The sequence below is a fragment of the Poecilia mexicana genome, unplaced genomic scaffold, assembly GCF_051168715.1.
Source record: "Poecilia mexicana isolate PSO_F unplaced genomic scaffold, ASM5116871v1 scaffold_6, whole genome shotgun sequence".
Lineage (NCBI taxonomy): Eukaryota > Metazoa > Chordata > Actinopteri > Cyprinodontiformes > Poeciliidae > Poecilia > Poecilia mexicana.
Window position 1 is genome coordinate 24,302,981 of NW_028263375.1, and position 15,811 is coordinate 24,318,791.

Genomic DNA, 15,811 nt, shown 5'->3' on the forward strand with positions numbered 1-15,811 from the left:
CTCCACTGACTCTCGTAGCTCAAATGAACCAAAGACATGTCTCAACACGTCTTCTAAACATCTTTTTTAGAACTTCGGGTTCTTTTATCATTTTAAACACATCTCTGATGCCGATAGCTTCAAACCAAAGATGCTGGGAATGATCTGGAAACTAAATGAAATCGATGAAAGCATAGCTTCAACTTAAACAAAATGACCTATTTTCATTCCCATCCAGAGATTTACTAAGTAAAGAAAAATGCCTGCAATGCATAAAGTGCATTTAATTTTAGTTTGAACCAGGTAAACTGTTATACATCATATATACAACTAAATTAAACAAAAGTAGAATTGAAGCAAAAACCAACAGACAAGAGGAAATAAAATGAAGGGTAAAATGGGGTCTGTTTACAAATTGAGTAACTTTCAAGGAAAACTGAATGCACTCGAAAAGAAAAGTGGTTAAATAAAAATACTTGATAAAAGTTCCAGGCTTTTCTTTTTCAGTTTGACAAGGTTTCATTTGTAAGTTATTAAAGTTTTAACAAGGTGTAGTATTTTAAAGTGCTTTCCATTACATATGAGAATAGCTCCAATTTTTCATTACGAACCAGCTGAGAGTTTTGCCTCTTATTAGGCATCATAAAAGGCAAGTAGTTAACACTTCTCTTTGTAAATTAAGTTAAAACACATCAATCTGATTTATATCTACAGGTCATTCAGGCCGTTGTTGTTATTCAGTGAGTTAGCTCACAAAGAGAACAAAACAAGGGCAGGGCAGTTTTTTCAGTGCTATTATTTTGAAGCTTATCAGTACAAACATATGGCCTGTGTGATAAGAATGATACCCTGTGGTTGCTTGTAATGTTTTTTATCCCCCCTCTGAAACAAGCAATGCACAACTCCAAAATCCTCGAAGTAAAAGTCAACATGCTCTTGGACTAATCAGTTTCTGTGAAGTTAAACAGCAACTTTCTTTTTGCAAGAGTGACTGAGTTGCAAGAAATGTCTCAGACCTCTCACCCTCTCACCTTCTAGCACACCTACATTGTGGAACGGTGCCTCAGTAGATCATTTTCTACTTAACCCCCCGCCTCCCCCCCCAAAAAAAAAAAAACCACAAAAAAAACACACCTGTTCTCTGATGACACAACAATCACTCTGAACAGAGCAGACCATAACCAGGCTGTTTGAAGTGGGACCTGATATCTGAGAATCTGTCATGCCGTTCAATCAGATTAACCGGGTTGAATATTTAGCTAGTTGGGTATTTAGCTAAAAGCACACGCACTTCATGCACACACATGAAGTGTGTGTGCATGAAGCACACAGCTTCATGTGTGTGCTTCATGCACACATGAAGCACATTGAGACATGCTTCATGTGTGCAGAACAAAAGTTGTATAAGAAGCAAGGCAAATATCTGGCAAACAATGTCAATTTTATGAAGGCTTAAATACTCTTACAAAGGTTAAAGGGTTTATACTTGTAACATTTGATTTTGCCAGAGGAGAGAGAGGGCGACCTCTGGTGGAAAAGATGTGTAACAAATATCAAATTCCCAAAACAAACATATTTAAGTTATTTCTAGCCGGGATGTTGGGCAAAATAATAATAATAATAATTTTTAGAAGTAGTGATTTGTTGATATGAAGAAAGTCTGTTTTATTTTATTTTATTTTAGATAAACACTCCATGAACTCCTTTCCATTGTCAAGTGGTGGTGGAAGGCCAGAGAGTCAAATACACTTTACTTTTGTACATCTGACATACTATTGCTTGTCAACAACAACAACCAACATATATGGACATTTCAAATTTTCACAAAGACACATGAAAATTACATGTAAAGAATGCATCTACTGTGCATGTTTTGTTTATGTACAAACAAAATTGAAAAAAACCAAAGAACGAACCACACACAGATTTGGTTGGTTCATTGGAAATTTTGTTTGCTCATTTTCTAATCTGGACCTATTTCATAAAGTAGGTCCAGACATGCATTTGAATATAAATTGTTGAAAAAGGTATGATGTAAAGCCTTTTGAGAGTAACATACAATTAAATTATTCATTTGGAGATCAGATTAGGTATTTTAATGGAAAAAATATATATGAAAAAACACCTTAAAACACAGGAAGTTAGAGCAAAGCAAAACAGGAACTGGGAGAATCCAACAAGGGGTTAGTGAAGGAGAGGAGGTCAAGTACCGAGAGAGTAAAAGCTGGGAAAACTGATTGGCTAACAGGTTGCAGGTGTGAGAAAAGAAAGAGAGAAGAGGGGAGGGAGAGGAAGTACACCAACAGGGGAACAGGAAAAATTTATCAGACCTCATCAAAAAACAACTAGGCACAAGAAATAATTAAACATTTTTAACTAAGAAAGGACTGAACTAAAATAAAGCGGAAACGAGGATTGCCTGATCCAAAATAAGAGACTAAGGAATACAGAGCCAAAAATATAACTACAAACAAACCCATGAAAAAATAAAAAAATAACCCAGCATCCTGACAGTCACAGCATAAACGTCATTCCTCCTCCCCGCTCCGACGGACGCACCGGCGAAACGTAAACTGCGCAGAACATTCAAACTTTGTTTTTGTTTTCTCACTGCTCCGACTAGTTTGAGAATTTAAAATGTAAAATTCCTCTTTAATAAACATCCGTACCCGAACGCCAACGTTTCTTTCGCAAACTGTGTGCGTGGTCGGACTCAAAAACCCGACGCAGCGAGCGAAACCTTTAGACTCCGACGCTCGGTAGAGACGCAAGGAGTACTAAAAAAAAACAAAAAACGCGTCACCGTGCTCGAAGTCAGAAGGGACGCCGACGGTCTGCTGCTGTCCGGTCACAGCATGAACGGCACGGAGGAGGAGCGCTGCTGCGTGGAGTCCCTCCGGGCAGTGAAACGTGCTTTGGAGGAGAGGGGCGCAGGTCTGGAGCAGGCATCCCGGATGGCGCGGCTCAGGTGGAACAGGAGGGAGCAGCTCCTGGTGGCTCAGGTGGCGACGCTGCAGAACGAAGCTCAGCTCGCCGCCTTCACGTATCAGCAGAGATTGAAGCGATACTTGCTGCACATCAGCAGCATCGCAGAACAGATCGCTGGATACTGTAAGGTAGGAGGCTGATTGATAAAACTTTTTATTATTATTATTATTATTGTTAATAGGCTACACAGGTGTCTGTCTGTCTGTTGCTTGAATCAGAGTGATTCCAGTACAGCCGCTGACATGCAGACACACACGTCAGACCATTCAACGACAGGAAAGCTGCAGAAAACTGTTGAGGAGCGTCAGGTAAGGAAACTTTTTTGTTGTTGTTGTTGGCCATTTTCTTTCTCACTCTTGTGAAGTTTTAGCTCAAGTTGCTGAATGCAACCTAGAACATTATTTTTTTTTAGATATCTTCTGAGACACTGCTGGTACTGCAGATAGAGGAGTTGAGACGAAAAGGTTTGCAGACTCATCGTGCAGCTTGATGTTGCTTCCTCCTTCTCCATTTCACATGCAGCCCATTTGTTTTCTTCTGTATGTTGACTCTGGTATCCCAGTCTGAGGGTTTCAGCAATCTCTCCTCACATCCTGTCGTTTCTTATTTTCACTGGTGTTTCCAGTGTATAGGGGGCTGTGAATGCCAAACTGTTTCTTCATTGCACAACCTAGTTTATTGGCAGAAAAGCTGTCGGTATAAGATATTGTCTTACTAAAACTCTTGGCTCTGTTTAAACAACTTCAGCTTAATCCATTTGACCCGAGGGTTCTCTGCCACTCTCCCAGTGGTCTGGCACCGAATGTTTTGGCATTAGACCGCAATGTTGCAATTAATCAATGACTGCAGAGTGATATGCTTTAGAAGTTAATGCTGTTTGTTCTCTCAGAAGCAAAGCAGACTGAAAATTTGGGCTTCTCAAAAAATAAGTATTACTAAGAAAACTTTTGACAGAAGTCTCTCACATCTGTGTTACAGCCTTCATTATAATAGGGGTGTGTGTTGATTTTAAAGGTGTTTAGGATACATTTACAGGAAGGTACAAAAGGGTCAAATGTGTTTGAAAATTCGTTTTCTGAGCATATTCATGGAAAGTCAAGTGGAAGAAAAATGTGTCTTAAGTTCTGTGACTGAAATTTGTATTTATTGAGGTCCACATGTATGGAAAATCAGATATTAGTTGATTACTTGGGGTGGCTATATTAGTAGTTAGCCTGTAGTTTGGTGCTTTACAGATCCAGCTTACCAAATGTACTGTCTTCACAGTTAGATAAGTGACTCATGTCATTACTAATTTCTATACCATGCTGTCCCTATTATTATAGTAAGACTTTCCTCAAACTATGTAGAATACATTACTTTTAAATTGAAATTAAAGCTTTCTAAGCAACTTCAGAGTCCATAAGGATCCATATGTGCAGAGCAGAAGAAAGAAGAAGTTTAGATTTGAGAACAAAATAGTCGCTCTCAATGATGACATTTTGTTTGTTCTATTGGTTTTGAAAACGTGTTTCCTAACTCCATTGTGAACTTTTTTTTGTGGTTACCTAAAACCTCTCTACTTTTGCCATGCAATTAAAAGGTGGGACAGATGTAATTGCTGTGATTTTTGGTTGTTACAGAAATGTATTAAACCTCCCACTCTGGCAGCCAAATCTAATATTAGCTCCTACTTTAGAAAGCCAAAAGGTTTCCATTATTATTCCCTGGCTAGGATCGGTGTTATGTTTGGGCTGCTGTTGAGGGTGGATAAGTTTAATTGTGGTAATGCTCACTTAAAGTGTTCCACTAATTACCTACAGCATGCTGTGAGTGCAACTGGCTCACTTTTGATTAATGTGGAAAACCGCTCTCTTTCCTGCCAAACGTGGGCATTAGAAGCCGCTATCTATTTTCAGGATTCCTGCTACTCAACTGTAAACTCTTCTCTAATGCATCTTTAATGGCTTTGTCACTCCCTTCTGCTTTCCAGATTGACTTTCCAGTTCTTAGGAAAGCTGTCTTGGAGAGAATAAAACAGAGTTGTAATGTTTGCCGGAGAAGTTATTAGCCTGGACAAGAGAAATGAATCGCTTGTCAAGATCCCCAAGACAGTTATGGATTATCAGAGTTGTGCCAAACCATTGAGAGAGTGGCAGATATACCCTGGTCCACCTTACTGCAGCACACACACAGCATGCTAATGTGCAATCACATGGCTGGTGTGGTTGTGTGTTATTGATCACAGATCTGTACATATCTGATTCCATATTTTTGTTTCGTTTTCAGTTTTTGTGCTTGTTGAAAGCAATTTATTTTAATAAAAGCTACCATATTTTTCAGACTCTAAGTTGCTACTTTTTTCCTATGCTGTGAACCGTGCAGCTTACAGCCCGGTGCGGCTTTTCTGTGGGTTTTCTTCAACCACCAGGGGGCTCTTTAGCAGGAAGTGAATCATTGGAAGTCAAAATTGGAAATCAAAGAAGAAAGTGCTGATTTTCATTTAGAACAAGCACATGGTAGCAGCAGGTACGACGGAGACATGTTTTCAAGCTTATATGATGCAGCTTTTAAGTTGAAGGCTATCAATCTGGCAGTACAGGAGGGAAATGGAGCCGCTGCACGTAAACCCGGTGTGAATGAACCTATGGTTCGGCGTTGGAGACGGGGGGCTGGGTCCTTAATAGCAGATTAATTAAGGATGCAGCAAAACTGCAAGCAGTGGAGATACCAGCGGCTTATAGCCCAGTGAGGCTTATATATGTACGTTTCTATTTATTTATTTTTTTAACTTTGTGGGTGCAGCTTATAGTGAGGTGCGCTCTATCGTCTGGAAAATATAGTAATTATATTTTTAAAAGTTCTTTCATAGTTTCTTGGAATTCTGTTTTCCTCCCATCTTTCACCCCCTAAAAAAAACCCATTTATGTTAGGCAAATGTGTAGTTGTTTTAAGTGTGTGAATGGGGTGTTTAATGCCATTTGCCTTTATAGTGACACTGTAATTAATGCTTTTCTTGCTTTTTCTTTTGTTAGAGTCCACCTGTCCTACCTGATATCAGCTGTTTATTATTCTATACCTATTCCATACTGTAAACGCATAAATGCTAATATCTAAAGGTAAAAATGCATTAAAACTCATAAACATGTCCTTTTAACCAGCAATCCTAACCATTTCCTGGTAAAATTGAATCAAACCTGGGTAAGTGGAAGACAAGTCTGAACTGGAGAACAATTTGTTTTGAATTACTAGCTTCCTCTCCCTCCTACCTTCAAGAACTTTAGCCAAGTCATAGGTGTAAGGTTTTTACACAGTCACTTTGTCAGATATATTACAAAATGGTATCGTACTGTAATTAGTACATTGTAGTAAAATTATTAGAAAACACAAATTTTTACTTGTATTATGACACTTCTGTGTTTTTTACTTTTGACCAGTGGTTTTCCTCCATGCTCAGTCAAGACATTGGGCTGTAAGGAAAAAAATTAAGCAACCAGTAAATCTGTGTAAAGTGCTCTCTTCGCATTTATTTTCCTTGAACGTTCCAATTATTCATGAGCTATGATGGCGATAAATGCCGTCATCAAAGGTTGCTTAGTGTTTCCATCTGAAACATGGAGGGTAAGCTCAGGAGAGTGGGCTCACATTAAGACCAACCCAGTGTGAGTGTGTGTATTTTTCCATGTGCCTCAGAGATGCACTGACCTAGATGCCAGTGATTGCGCGACAGAATTTGCAGAAGCTGTGTCAGGTCGACGGTTCTGCTGCGCTGGAAAGGGATAATGGCAGTAAGACGCAGCGCTGCATTGACAACGAGATTATTCAGCCCTGCAAAAAAAAAAAAAAAAAAAACACACCGCCCTTCGCTTGCCATGCAACCGGCCCATATGCTTGTTTAAAACCAGATCCATACACAAATGAAACCACAGATGAGGTAGAGCTGTTCCACGGCTCCACTTGTCCGCAGCCAAAACCACATTCTTTCCGTGGAGCTCAAAGGTTTGGAAACTAACAAAGTGGTCATGTAATTCAGAGACGGCTCCTATTATTCTTTACTTCTAAGGTTGAGGACAGTAGGGAGAAATATGTGCTCACTGAGACGTCTTGCGTGATTGGAAGGAAAAAGAGTGAGAGTACTCGCATCTCGGGTTTGATCAAATTCTGATCTGGCGAAATGGCCGAGATGAAAGCAGTTCAGTTAGCCTCCATAACAAAACAAAAGAATAAGGGTCTGATTCACTGCAGGAATGCGCAGTTTTTTTCCAGGCTTGTGCATCCCTAAAATCACAAAGCCCTGAGAAAGAGACTTTGGTCTTTGCTTTAATGTTTTCTGCTCCTCGTATGCGAAGTGGGACCGTAGCTGTGACTGTAAACAGAGCAGGTCTTGTACTTTCATCTGTTGTGTATCTGAACATGTTTATAACTCCATATTAAGGAGAAGATAACAGATTTAACTTGTCTTCTGCTACCCCCTCAAACACATAACATTCGTGGTCAGGAGTTGTGACTTGGTCAGGTGAGGGAAGTACCTATAACTTCCTGACATCCATAGAAGAAGAAGAAAAAAACAAAACAAAACGAAGTGAGGCCTTTTCAATAAACAAAACAACAACTTCATTTGACAGTTTAGCACATCTTTTTATTGCATGTCTCTGTGTGTAAGCTGTTACTTCGTACTCCAGTTTCCTAAAGCGTTTTGTTGGCTTTAAAAGAGAATGCCGGCACTAAAGAAGGGCCATTAAAATTTAATTTTAGATTTCAGATGTGTGAAACAAACCATTAAAGAAAAATCCTTGCTGCGGCTCTCGCAGCCGAGGTGGTGACACGGGGTTTGTGAGTTCTGTTTGCCTCGGCCCCCTGGAGGTGTTTTCTGTACCTGTTCTGCTCTGTTTGGAGTGCCACTTACCCAGAATTTACACCATGTAAACTGTTTGTCTTTTGCCTGCAAGAGAGGGACCGCCCTGCTCACCATTTCCTTTTTCCTCTCCAATTTGACTGCCTCACACTGAGTTGCTAAAACAAACTTCTGCTTGCAATAATTTAGAATTAGCAGTTAAGGAAATCTTAAGCACTCTGATTATTCCATGTGACTGTCTTTGTTTAATATTTGATTCTCATCTTGCAGTCTATGCATAGATTTTTTTCATTTATTTTTTTAAATAATGGAATCTGTAATGTTTTAGTAGGTGTTGGTTTGGCGAACGAGGCGTTTTTCCAGAGCTGTGAGGCAGATGCTGGGATTTGGATGTTTCACCTTCTACGGCTATGGAATCGGACCAAGTCAAAGAGCTGTAAAGGCAGTTTGTTTATGGCCCTGTACGTGCGTTTCGATATGTCGCTGCAGGCATGATTTGTGAGAAGGAAAACCATTTCACTAAAGACCACCCTGCTCGTAAGAATGAAATGTACCCAGAGTAAGCCTTTCTCTGTAGGAAAGTTGTTTTATAAATGTACCTCGGTTTCATCCACAGGACGCTGAGGACTGATGTGAACGTTGTTTTTAAAGATGCATCTGTGAATGAACACATCAAGCATACTGCTTCTTTGTGTGACTGCATGGGAAGATCAAAACATATCAGCTCCATCCTACTGATGTGAATTATTGTGTATTAATAATGGGTAGGAGAGGTCTGGAGTAGAACTGCAAGGTTCTCTACCAACTTCTTTCCTCAGGCTGTCGGAGCCCTTGACCTTCTCACAAACATGCACATCCTGCTGCCTTCACATCCACAGATAAACACACACCTCTAGGCACACTCGCACCTTGGACTCACTGGATAATCTAAATGTGTGAATTCTTGTGCTGCTGCTTGCTAATTTACTTGTTCTCAGGCTCGTTCGTGGTCCTGGACTGTTACCTGTCAGTCTGTCATGCCTGTCTTGCACATTGCTTGTTTTTACTGGCAGAAGTGAGGCTGACATACAATCGGCACTGTCGGGCCCACTGTCGATCAGAACTGACAGGCACACAGTAGATTTTAGCTTGACAGAAGTTAAGGAGTCTGTTTCGTTTCTATAAAATAAAACTACAGTCATGACCAAAAATGTATTCGTATATTTGAGGGGGTTCGCTGACAAAATACTCTATCTTTTCCTTAATAAAAGACAGAAAAAGTGTGAAAATTTGAAGTTTAACCATAAAACGAACAATGAAAAATAATGCGCTTAGAGTTGGAGAGAAGGATGTCCGATTTGGGAATCTCGTGGTCTCATCCATATTTTTGGCAGATGATCTGGTTCTTCTGGTAACGACCTTCAGTCTGTACTGAATCGGTGCGTAGTAAGGATCAGTTGTATCTTTGGTTGGAGACTATGGTTTTCAACCAAAAAAAGGGACTGTTCAGTGCCACAAGTAGAGAAGTTCAATTATCTTTGTTTGTTGTTTACTAATGAAGATGGTGTAGAGTTGGAGATGGATAGCTGGTTTGGGGTTTAATGGTCAGTCATTATCTGTCATAGTGAAGTCACAGCTGAACCAAAAAACAAAAGGTCTTGACTTCATTGCTCCAACCTCCAAACCTCACTTAGGGCCATGAGGTAAGGGTCATGACCAAAAGAAAAGATCCTGCATACACGCAGCTAAAATTAGTGTCTCGATTCAGAGATTCAGTTAAGTTGGTTCAGGCATCTTTGGAGATTTGGCATCCCAATGCGAGGAGGGGCCAGACCAGTCTCAAAAATCCCCAAGGGGACGATGTATCAGTTCAGAATGAGTCGGAGAGTTTCGATGCGGAAAGAGACGTTTGAGTTTTCCTTTTGAACCAAGCAACCTAAAGTCGGATAAATGGGAAAACAATATTTCATCCACAAAGCTTTTAAACTACGCATGGAAAGCCAATATTTCCTGCTGGGTTATATGTGAACCACAACACCACAAATATCACTCTGCCATTTTTGGAACCTGGAGAATTTTTAAAATGGCCGGAAATGCTTTTGTGCAAATATATACATTTCTCATGCCATCATAAAAACTTGTGCCAATAATATGAAGCATACAATACATTTTGCATACCAAAAGTTGGAAAAGGATTAAAGTTGACCCACACAAAAACTTAAGGGTTAAAATCCTTTTGACAGTGTACCGCTAGCGTCTACTGTCTTTCAACAGCCGACATCTGGAAAAGACACACAAGTCAATAGGCTTTAAATCAGGGGACTGAAAAGAAACTGATGACATTTCCAGGTGACCTCCTGCTGGTACGCTGATCGGTGCTTCCTTGTGGTCAGGAATGTGAACAAACAGAACTGCCGTGCTTCATGTTCTGACACACTAGTATGTAGCCGGCACAGCAGAAAACGCTGCTTACATCTGGATTTGAAACCACCGATGTCATGTAAAACCTGCCTGTGCAGCAGGGCACTCATGCCATCAAACAGTGGAGGACGTGGCTTGAGTTTGTGGAAAACCCAAGTTCATTCGCCCCCTCTGTTCCCAGCTTTACTAACAGTAGGAGTTTTGGTTAGTCACTAACCTGATGCCTTTGCAGCTCACGCACACCTACTGATCTCCCAGAGCTGGGTAAACATGTGGCCTAACGTGCAGCTGTTGCAAAGAAATTACGGTTAGGGGCTTGAGTCAGCGTGTTCACATGAGAGCGCAGCCAGCTGTTTGTGTACATAGCATGACATAAACACTACAGTGGTCACTTTATCAAAACCGAACGTGCCAGTTGTGGTTGGACCTACCGTGAGGGGTGTTGTGTAGGCGACTGTCCTCCTCGACTGAGTCATTTACATTGTGGTGCCGGGATGTTGTTAAATTGATTTGATTGTTGTTGTTGGTTATCTCAGGATGTTCTGTTTAGTTTGAGAAATGAGTGCAAATGGCCCATGCTGGGTTTCAACGCAGGCCGTCACTTTGTTGTTAAAATGTCTGCTGAACGCCGCTGAGCTAACGTGCATCGTCGGCTAACGAAACTGAAGTGACATCAGACTCAAAGACGCTTAACATGAAATCAGTCGTTTCCATTCACGTGCATGTTCACACGCTGATCATGGCAAGCTACCGGATGGTAGCCACAGCTGCCCTGGGGCGGCCTGACAAATATCGAAGAATAGAGGAAAGAAAAATGTCCAGACTTCACAGCAGCAGGGTGAATATATCAGACAAAACCCCAGTGTTACGCCTAACCTTTTAGTGGCGATCCATCAGGCATTCTCAGCTGCAAAATGAATGAATGCTACCTCTGCTTTTGTCAGCAGGAGGATTAGGATTTAATTACACCTGGGCAAGAGACTGCCATACAGTCAGAGAAAGCACTGTACAATGGGAGACTGGATCAGCACATTTGTGAGGTGTTGAGGAGCAGGATATAAGCCTGTGTAATATGCCAGGTGCGCTCAGAGTATTAGCAGATGCTGGCAGAGTCTGTGGTGAAGATGTAGGATCAAAACAAAAATGCCTCTTTGGTTTCCTGCTCTCATTCCACTTCATGGGTAAAAATGAAGGAAGGAAAAGCAGGCAGCACAGGCATAAGGTCGAACAACCAGAGCTGGGTAGTAACTAGTTGCATTTACTTGAGTAATTTTCTCAGACAAAGATGTGATATTGTTGTTGTTCGGGATATTATTTTGAAGTATCGCCACTTATGCTTAAGTGAAATTTCTGGTAGCTTCACTAAATGAAGAACAAACTTGTTTTAATCAAACCTTTATGAAATACAGACACACACTATGTTCAAATAAGACGTTTTATTTTTTTTATTTTTTTACATAAGCTTTGTTGTCTTCTGAGCCTTCTGGGGTATTTGGAGGTCAAAAAGCAAACACCTCTACATTGGCAGTGAATACTTCAGCCATCAACTCTTTAATATCTCTAAATCAGAAAAGTTTTTTTTTTTTTTAATCATTAGCTAAATGCTTTAGAGAAAAAAAAAATAAGGACAAACATTTAATCTGATGGCTGATGTTCAATGGACAAAGGTGAGATTTAAACTTTTTGCTTTTAAAATCTTGTTAGAAGAATTATTATTTCAGGCAGCCGTCAAACATTCCTATTTCAAAGTGGAATAAAAATGATGCTTTCATTATCACAAGTCATTGGCATACATAAGATATAAACTACAATTCATCTTTTCTTTTAAGGTGCTCTTTTATTTGGACTAATACTTGAGCATAGCTCTACATCTTCATGTCTACGTCTGACTGCATTGTTTTAACCCATTTATTTAAAATCCATTTCAGTGATTGCTAACCATCTCCAAACTAATAAATAGACATTTGGGGCAAATGTCTGCTTTGTCCTCCTGTGGACATGTGTTGTTGGGTTATGACTATTTTAGTAATTGATAATTGCAGTGAATGGTGCTGCCTCATTGTGGTTTTTTTGTCAGCTGTGCTATATTGCACATGATATAATGATGCAGTACTTGGGAGTTGAACAGATATTATTTTGGAACGTGGCATAACTCAGAAACGCTACGAGAGAAAAATTATTTAAGTGTGAATTTGCTGCAGAGGGGGATTATGGTTTGGAGCTGTTTTTCGCTACTTCAGCTCCTTCTTGTTCCAACAGGGATCGGTGCACAAAACAAGGTCCACAAAGACATGGATGAGCGCATAAGAACTTGACTGGCTTACACAGAGTCCCGACCTTAACCCAGTAGTTCACCACTGGCTTGAACTGGAGCAAAGACTGTGAGGGAAGGGGTTAGGGTTAGAATCCTGATCATAAACAAAACTGACTGAGTGGCCAGCAATAGAAACGGCTAAAAAAAAATAAACTGGATCATTTGTTGACTAGTATTTTAGTCAAGAAGCAACTTTTAAAGACGGGTATCTCACCCGGGTATAGAACCATGTGAAAGTGCAACATATTGTTTCGCCGTCTTTCACCCGCCACATACGTCAATGTTTCTCCGCCTCATTTCCTGCTAATTGATCTCCATCGTGTACAGCAGGAGGCTCGGAACAGCCTGCACGTATGTTTGGATAGCTATCGCCGAAAACGAGCCAGATGTGTTGGCCCACAGTGCGAGTGTAGAGTCGGCACGCTGAGGTCACAGCACCGGGTGCTGGCAGCAGACTTTCGTCTGCCTGTGCTGTAAAAGAGCTGCAACAAAAGGCTGATCTGGTTCAACTCAGTTTCAGGTTTACATTTGCTGTAGCTTCCCCACAAGTACGGTAAATTATGAAGATATTCAAAAATTGTGGGAAGAAAAAAATCAGAATTGCAAAGCATTTGAATTCATTTAGTTGTTTTTTTTTCTTTAGTTATTTAAGCATGCATATTTCCTTAATGTTACATGCTTGATTCATTCTTTATAACTCTTTATAGTTTTTTTAACTAGTTGTGTAGCTGCAGAACTTCAGCCATGAATTTTGTTTAAACCTTTTCCATCATCCAATTAAACGTGGCATTATGTTATTCCTCCTAATGACTTGCACTTGTTAAACGTTATAAACATCAACACTCATTTCATTTGTCTATCAAAACTTGACACTGAAGTCTTTACTTCAACACCATCTTCAGAGTGCGAGTACTGGTTCTGAGACACAGCACAGCTTGTTTACTAAGCCCACACTGACGGTTTTCTACTGCAAGATTATCGATTGATATTGAAAATGTCTTTGAGATGTCTATTTGGATAACATTATACAAATATTCCACAACGTTCTCCCTCACCCTTCTGGTGTGTTCCTTTGTGTTCGTGATTTTGTTTTTTCACTGATATTCTCAAACAACTGGATTTATGTACACCCAAATTAACCATTTTAAAATTAGGTCGCTTCTGTGGGCAAATGTTCACATTGGATTTTCTTCAGGACAGACAAAATGAAATGAATAACCCCCAGAAAAAACAAAGAATTAAATATAAATGTTTTACTAAAAAAAAAAATATATATATATATATATATAAAAAAATAGTTAAACATTAGAATTAGTAACTTAGTACACAGTGATTCTTGAGAATAGGGACAAAACAGGTCCTATGGATAAAGCACAACATTTGAATAAAATATGCACAAAATATAATTTTTTTCAAATATCTGACTAAACTAACCTGGGTCATGTGAACACAACAATGTATATTTTTCTTGTATTTGCTGAATATTTTTTATTTTAAACATTGTAGTTGGTGGATGATGCCTGTAAAATCCCTTGTCTCGGAGCAGAACTCAATACATTATAATAGTTTAAAACAATTAAAGAAATACTAAAATTATATATTATGACAATTAAGTATAAGTAGTCATATAAATAATTATAAAAGTATCGATAAATTGAATTAAAAATAATTTTTAGATTTTTCCAACTCCGTTGAAATTTGAAGTTTTTGTCAACACCGTCAGACATGAAAATAATGTAAAAAAAATCAGGCATTATTGGGGGGCACCAGAACTTCTGAGGACCCCATGACCACTTCCTTTCTCTTCCTTTGCTAGGAGGGCTAGTTAGCTCTGGTTAGCTTAAGTTATTCTTTAGTTTTTTCTTCTGTTTTATTCCTAAATTGCTTGTCACAACCATGATGTGTCAACACCATAACTTTTGTAACAATTTACAAAACTTTGATGAAATTTTGTGAAATAAAAGCTTAATTTTGGTATAATGTAAAGATTTCATGGACCTGATGAGCTACAATATGGCCTCCTTCAGAATAACATCATATAAATTGAGGTAGTTTGGCTTTTTGTCAACTCTGTCAGATGTCAACTCCATCAGAGTTTCTGAGACTCTTTCAGTTAAATTGTTGTCAAATCTCACTTAAATGTGCAATTTAATCATTTTAATGTATTTTACATAAATTGCATTACTTCACATGTATCAAGTTTTTCATTTTATTCACTAGTTTGTCACCACCTTCAGTTCTGTCAACTCCATCATGCACTGTCAACTCCATCAGATGGACTTTTTGTTGTTTTTTGTTTTAAATAATATTTCTTTTGTTTCTTGAGAAGCATTTGTCTGTAAAATGAGTAAAAATATCACTAATGGGGTATTTTAAAAATCATTTTATATTTATTTTTGTCAGATGGTGATGACAAAGTTCTGGGTCAGGTCGATTAAAAATGTATATGTTTTTTTTAAATGTTGCAACTGGGAGTCTGCACCTTAGCATCTTTACATTTCCAAAACATTATTTGTCATATTTGCATACATAAGGTTGAGAAATAATAAAAAAAAATATGGGAAAATTAAAACCCATTTTGTCCCTATTCTCAAGAATCACTGTACACCGATTTGAACTTTAAACTATTTAAACTCCACGCCACGGTGACACGTACAGCTGAACGGGACATGCGACACCGGTTTCTGACCAGCAGATGGCGATGAAGACACATACTTTTCAGGTGTCTACTATGTGCTACTGTGTACAGATCTGGTTGGGTTCTGAATATTTTAGTAACTGATAATTATTGCAATGAATGATTCAGCTTCATGTTGGATTTATTTCTGGCTGTGACAGCTGCTAGTATCCAACTCTCTTTCTTTCTTTTTTTTTTTGCACGTTATCTGGACAAGTCGCTTAGGAATGAAGTCAATTTTGTTTTAGGATTTGGATTAACTGAGAAACACTATATGAAAGAAAATCTACCAAGTACTTAAATACTAAATATGTTTCAATGTGTCTCTGAAAGTGTATTTTAATGATTTTATGTATATTTTTCTACAAAATGACACATTGTGTCCATTGTATAGCAAATTAATCTTTTGTATGGTGATGCTTAGATTTTTTTTTTTTTCTGCTGCATTGAAAAGTGGCAACATGTTAATTCTGGAGATGCAGCTTCACCTACTATGAGTCTGTTATGAATTTGTATGAACTAGAATCAAGCAGCACTCGCACCATACTGCCATGCACCATCTCTGTTTTTGCATCTGTATGACAAAGCTGAACATAAAGAAGCCATGCTGGGGCTGCTG

General features: G+C 39.0%; 1 protein-coding gene across 1 annotated transcript in view; it reads left to right on the plus strand.

The window, feature by feature from the left end:
- The first annotated feature begins 1,360 nt into the window (after nucleotides 1-1,360).
- Nucleotides 1,361-15,811, plus strand: part of LOC106933926 (PDZ domain-containing RING finger protein 4) — a 131,886-nt gene continuing 117,435 nt past the window's right edge. Inside the window, exons 1-2 of the mRNA XM_088006468.1 lie at nucleotides 1,361-3,095; nucleotides 3,186-3,275. Of these exons, the coding sequence (XP_087862594.1) occupies nucleotides 2,835-3,095; nucleotides 3,186-3,275 (351 nt within the window). The 5' untranslated portion in view covers nucleotides 1,361-2,834. The remainder of the gene's footprint in view (nucleotides 3,096-3,185; nucleotides 3,276-15,811) is intronic.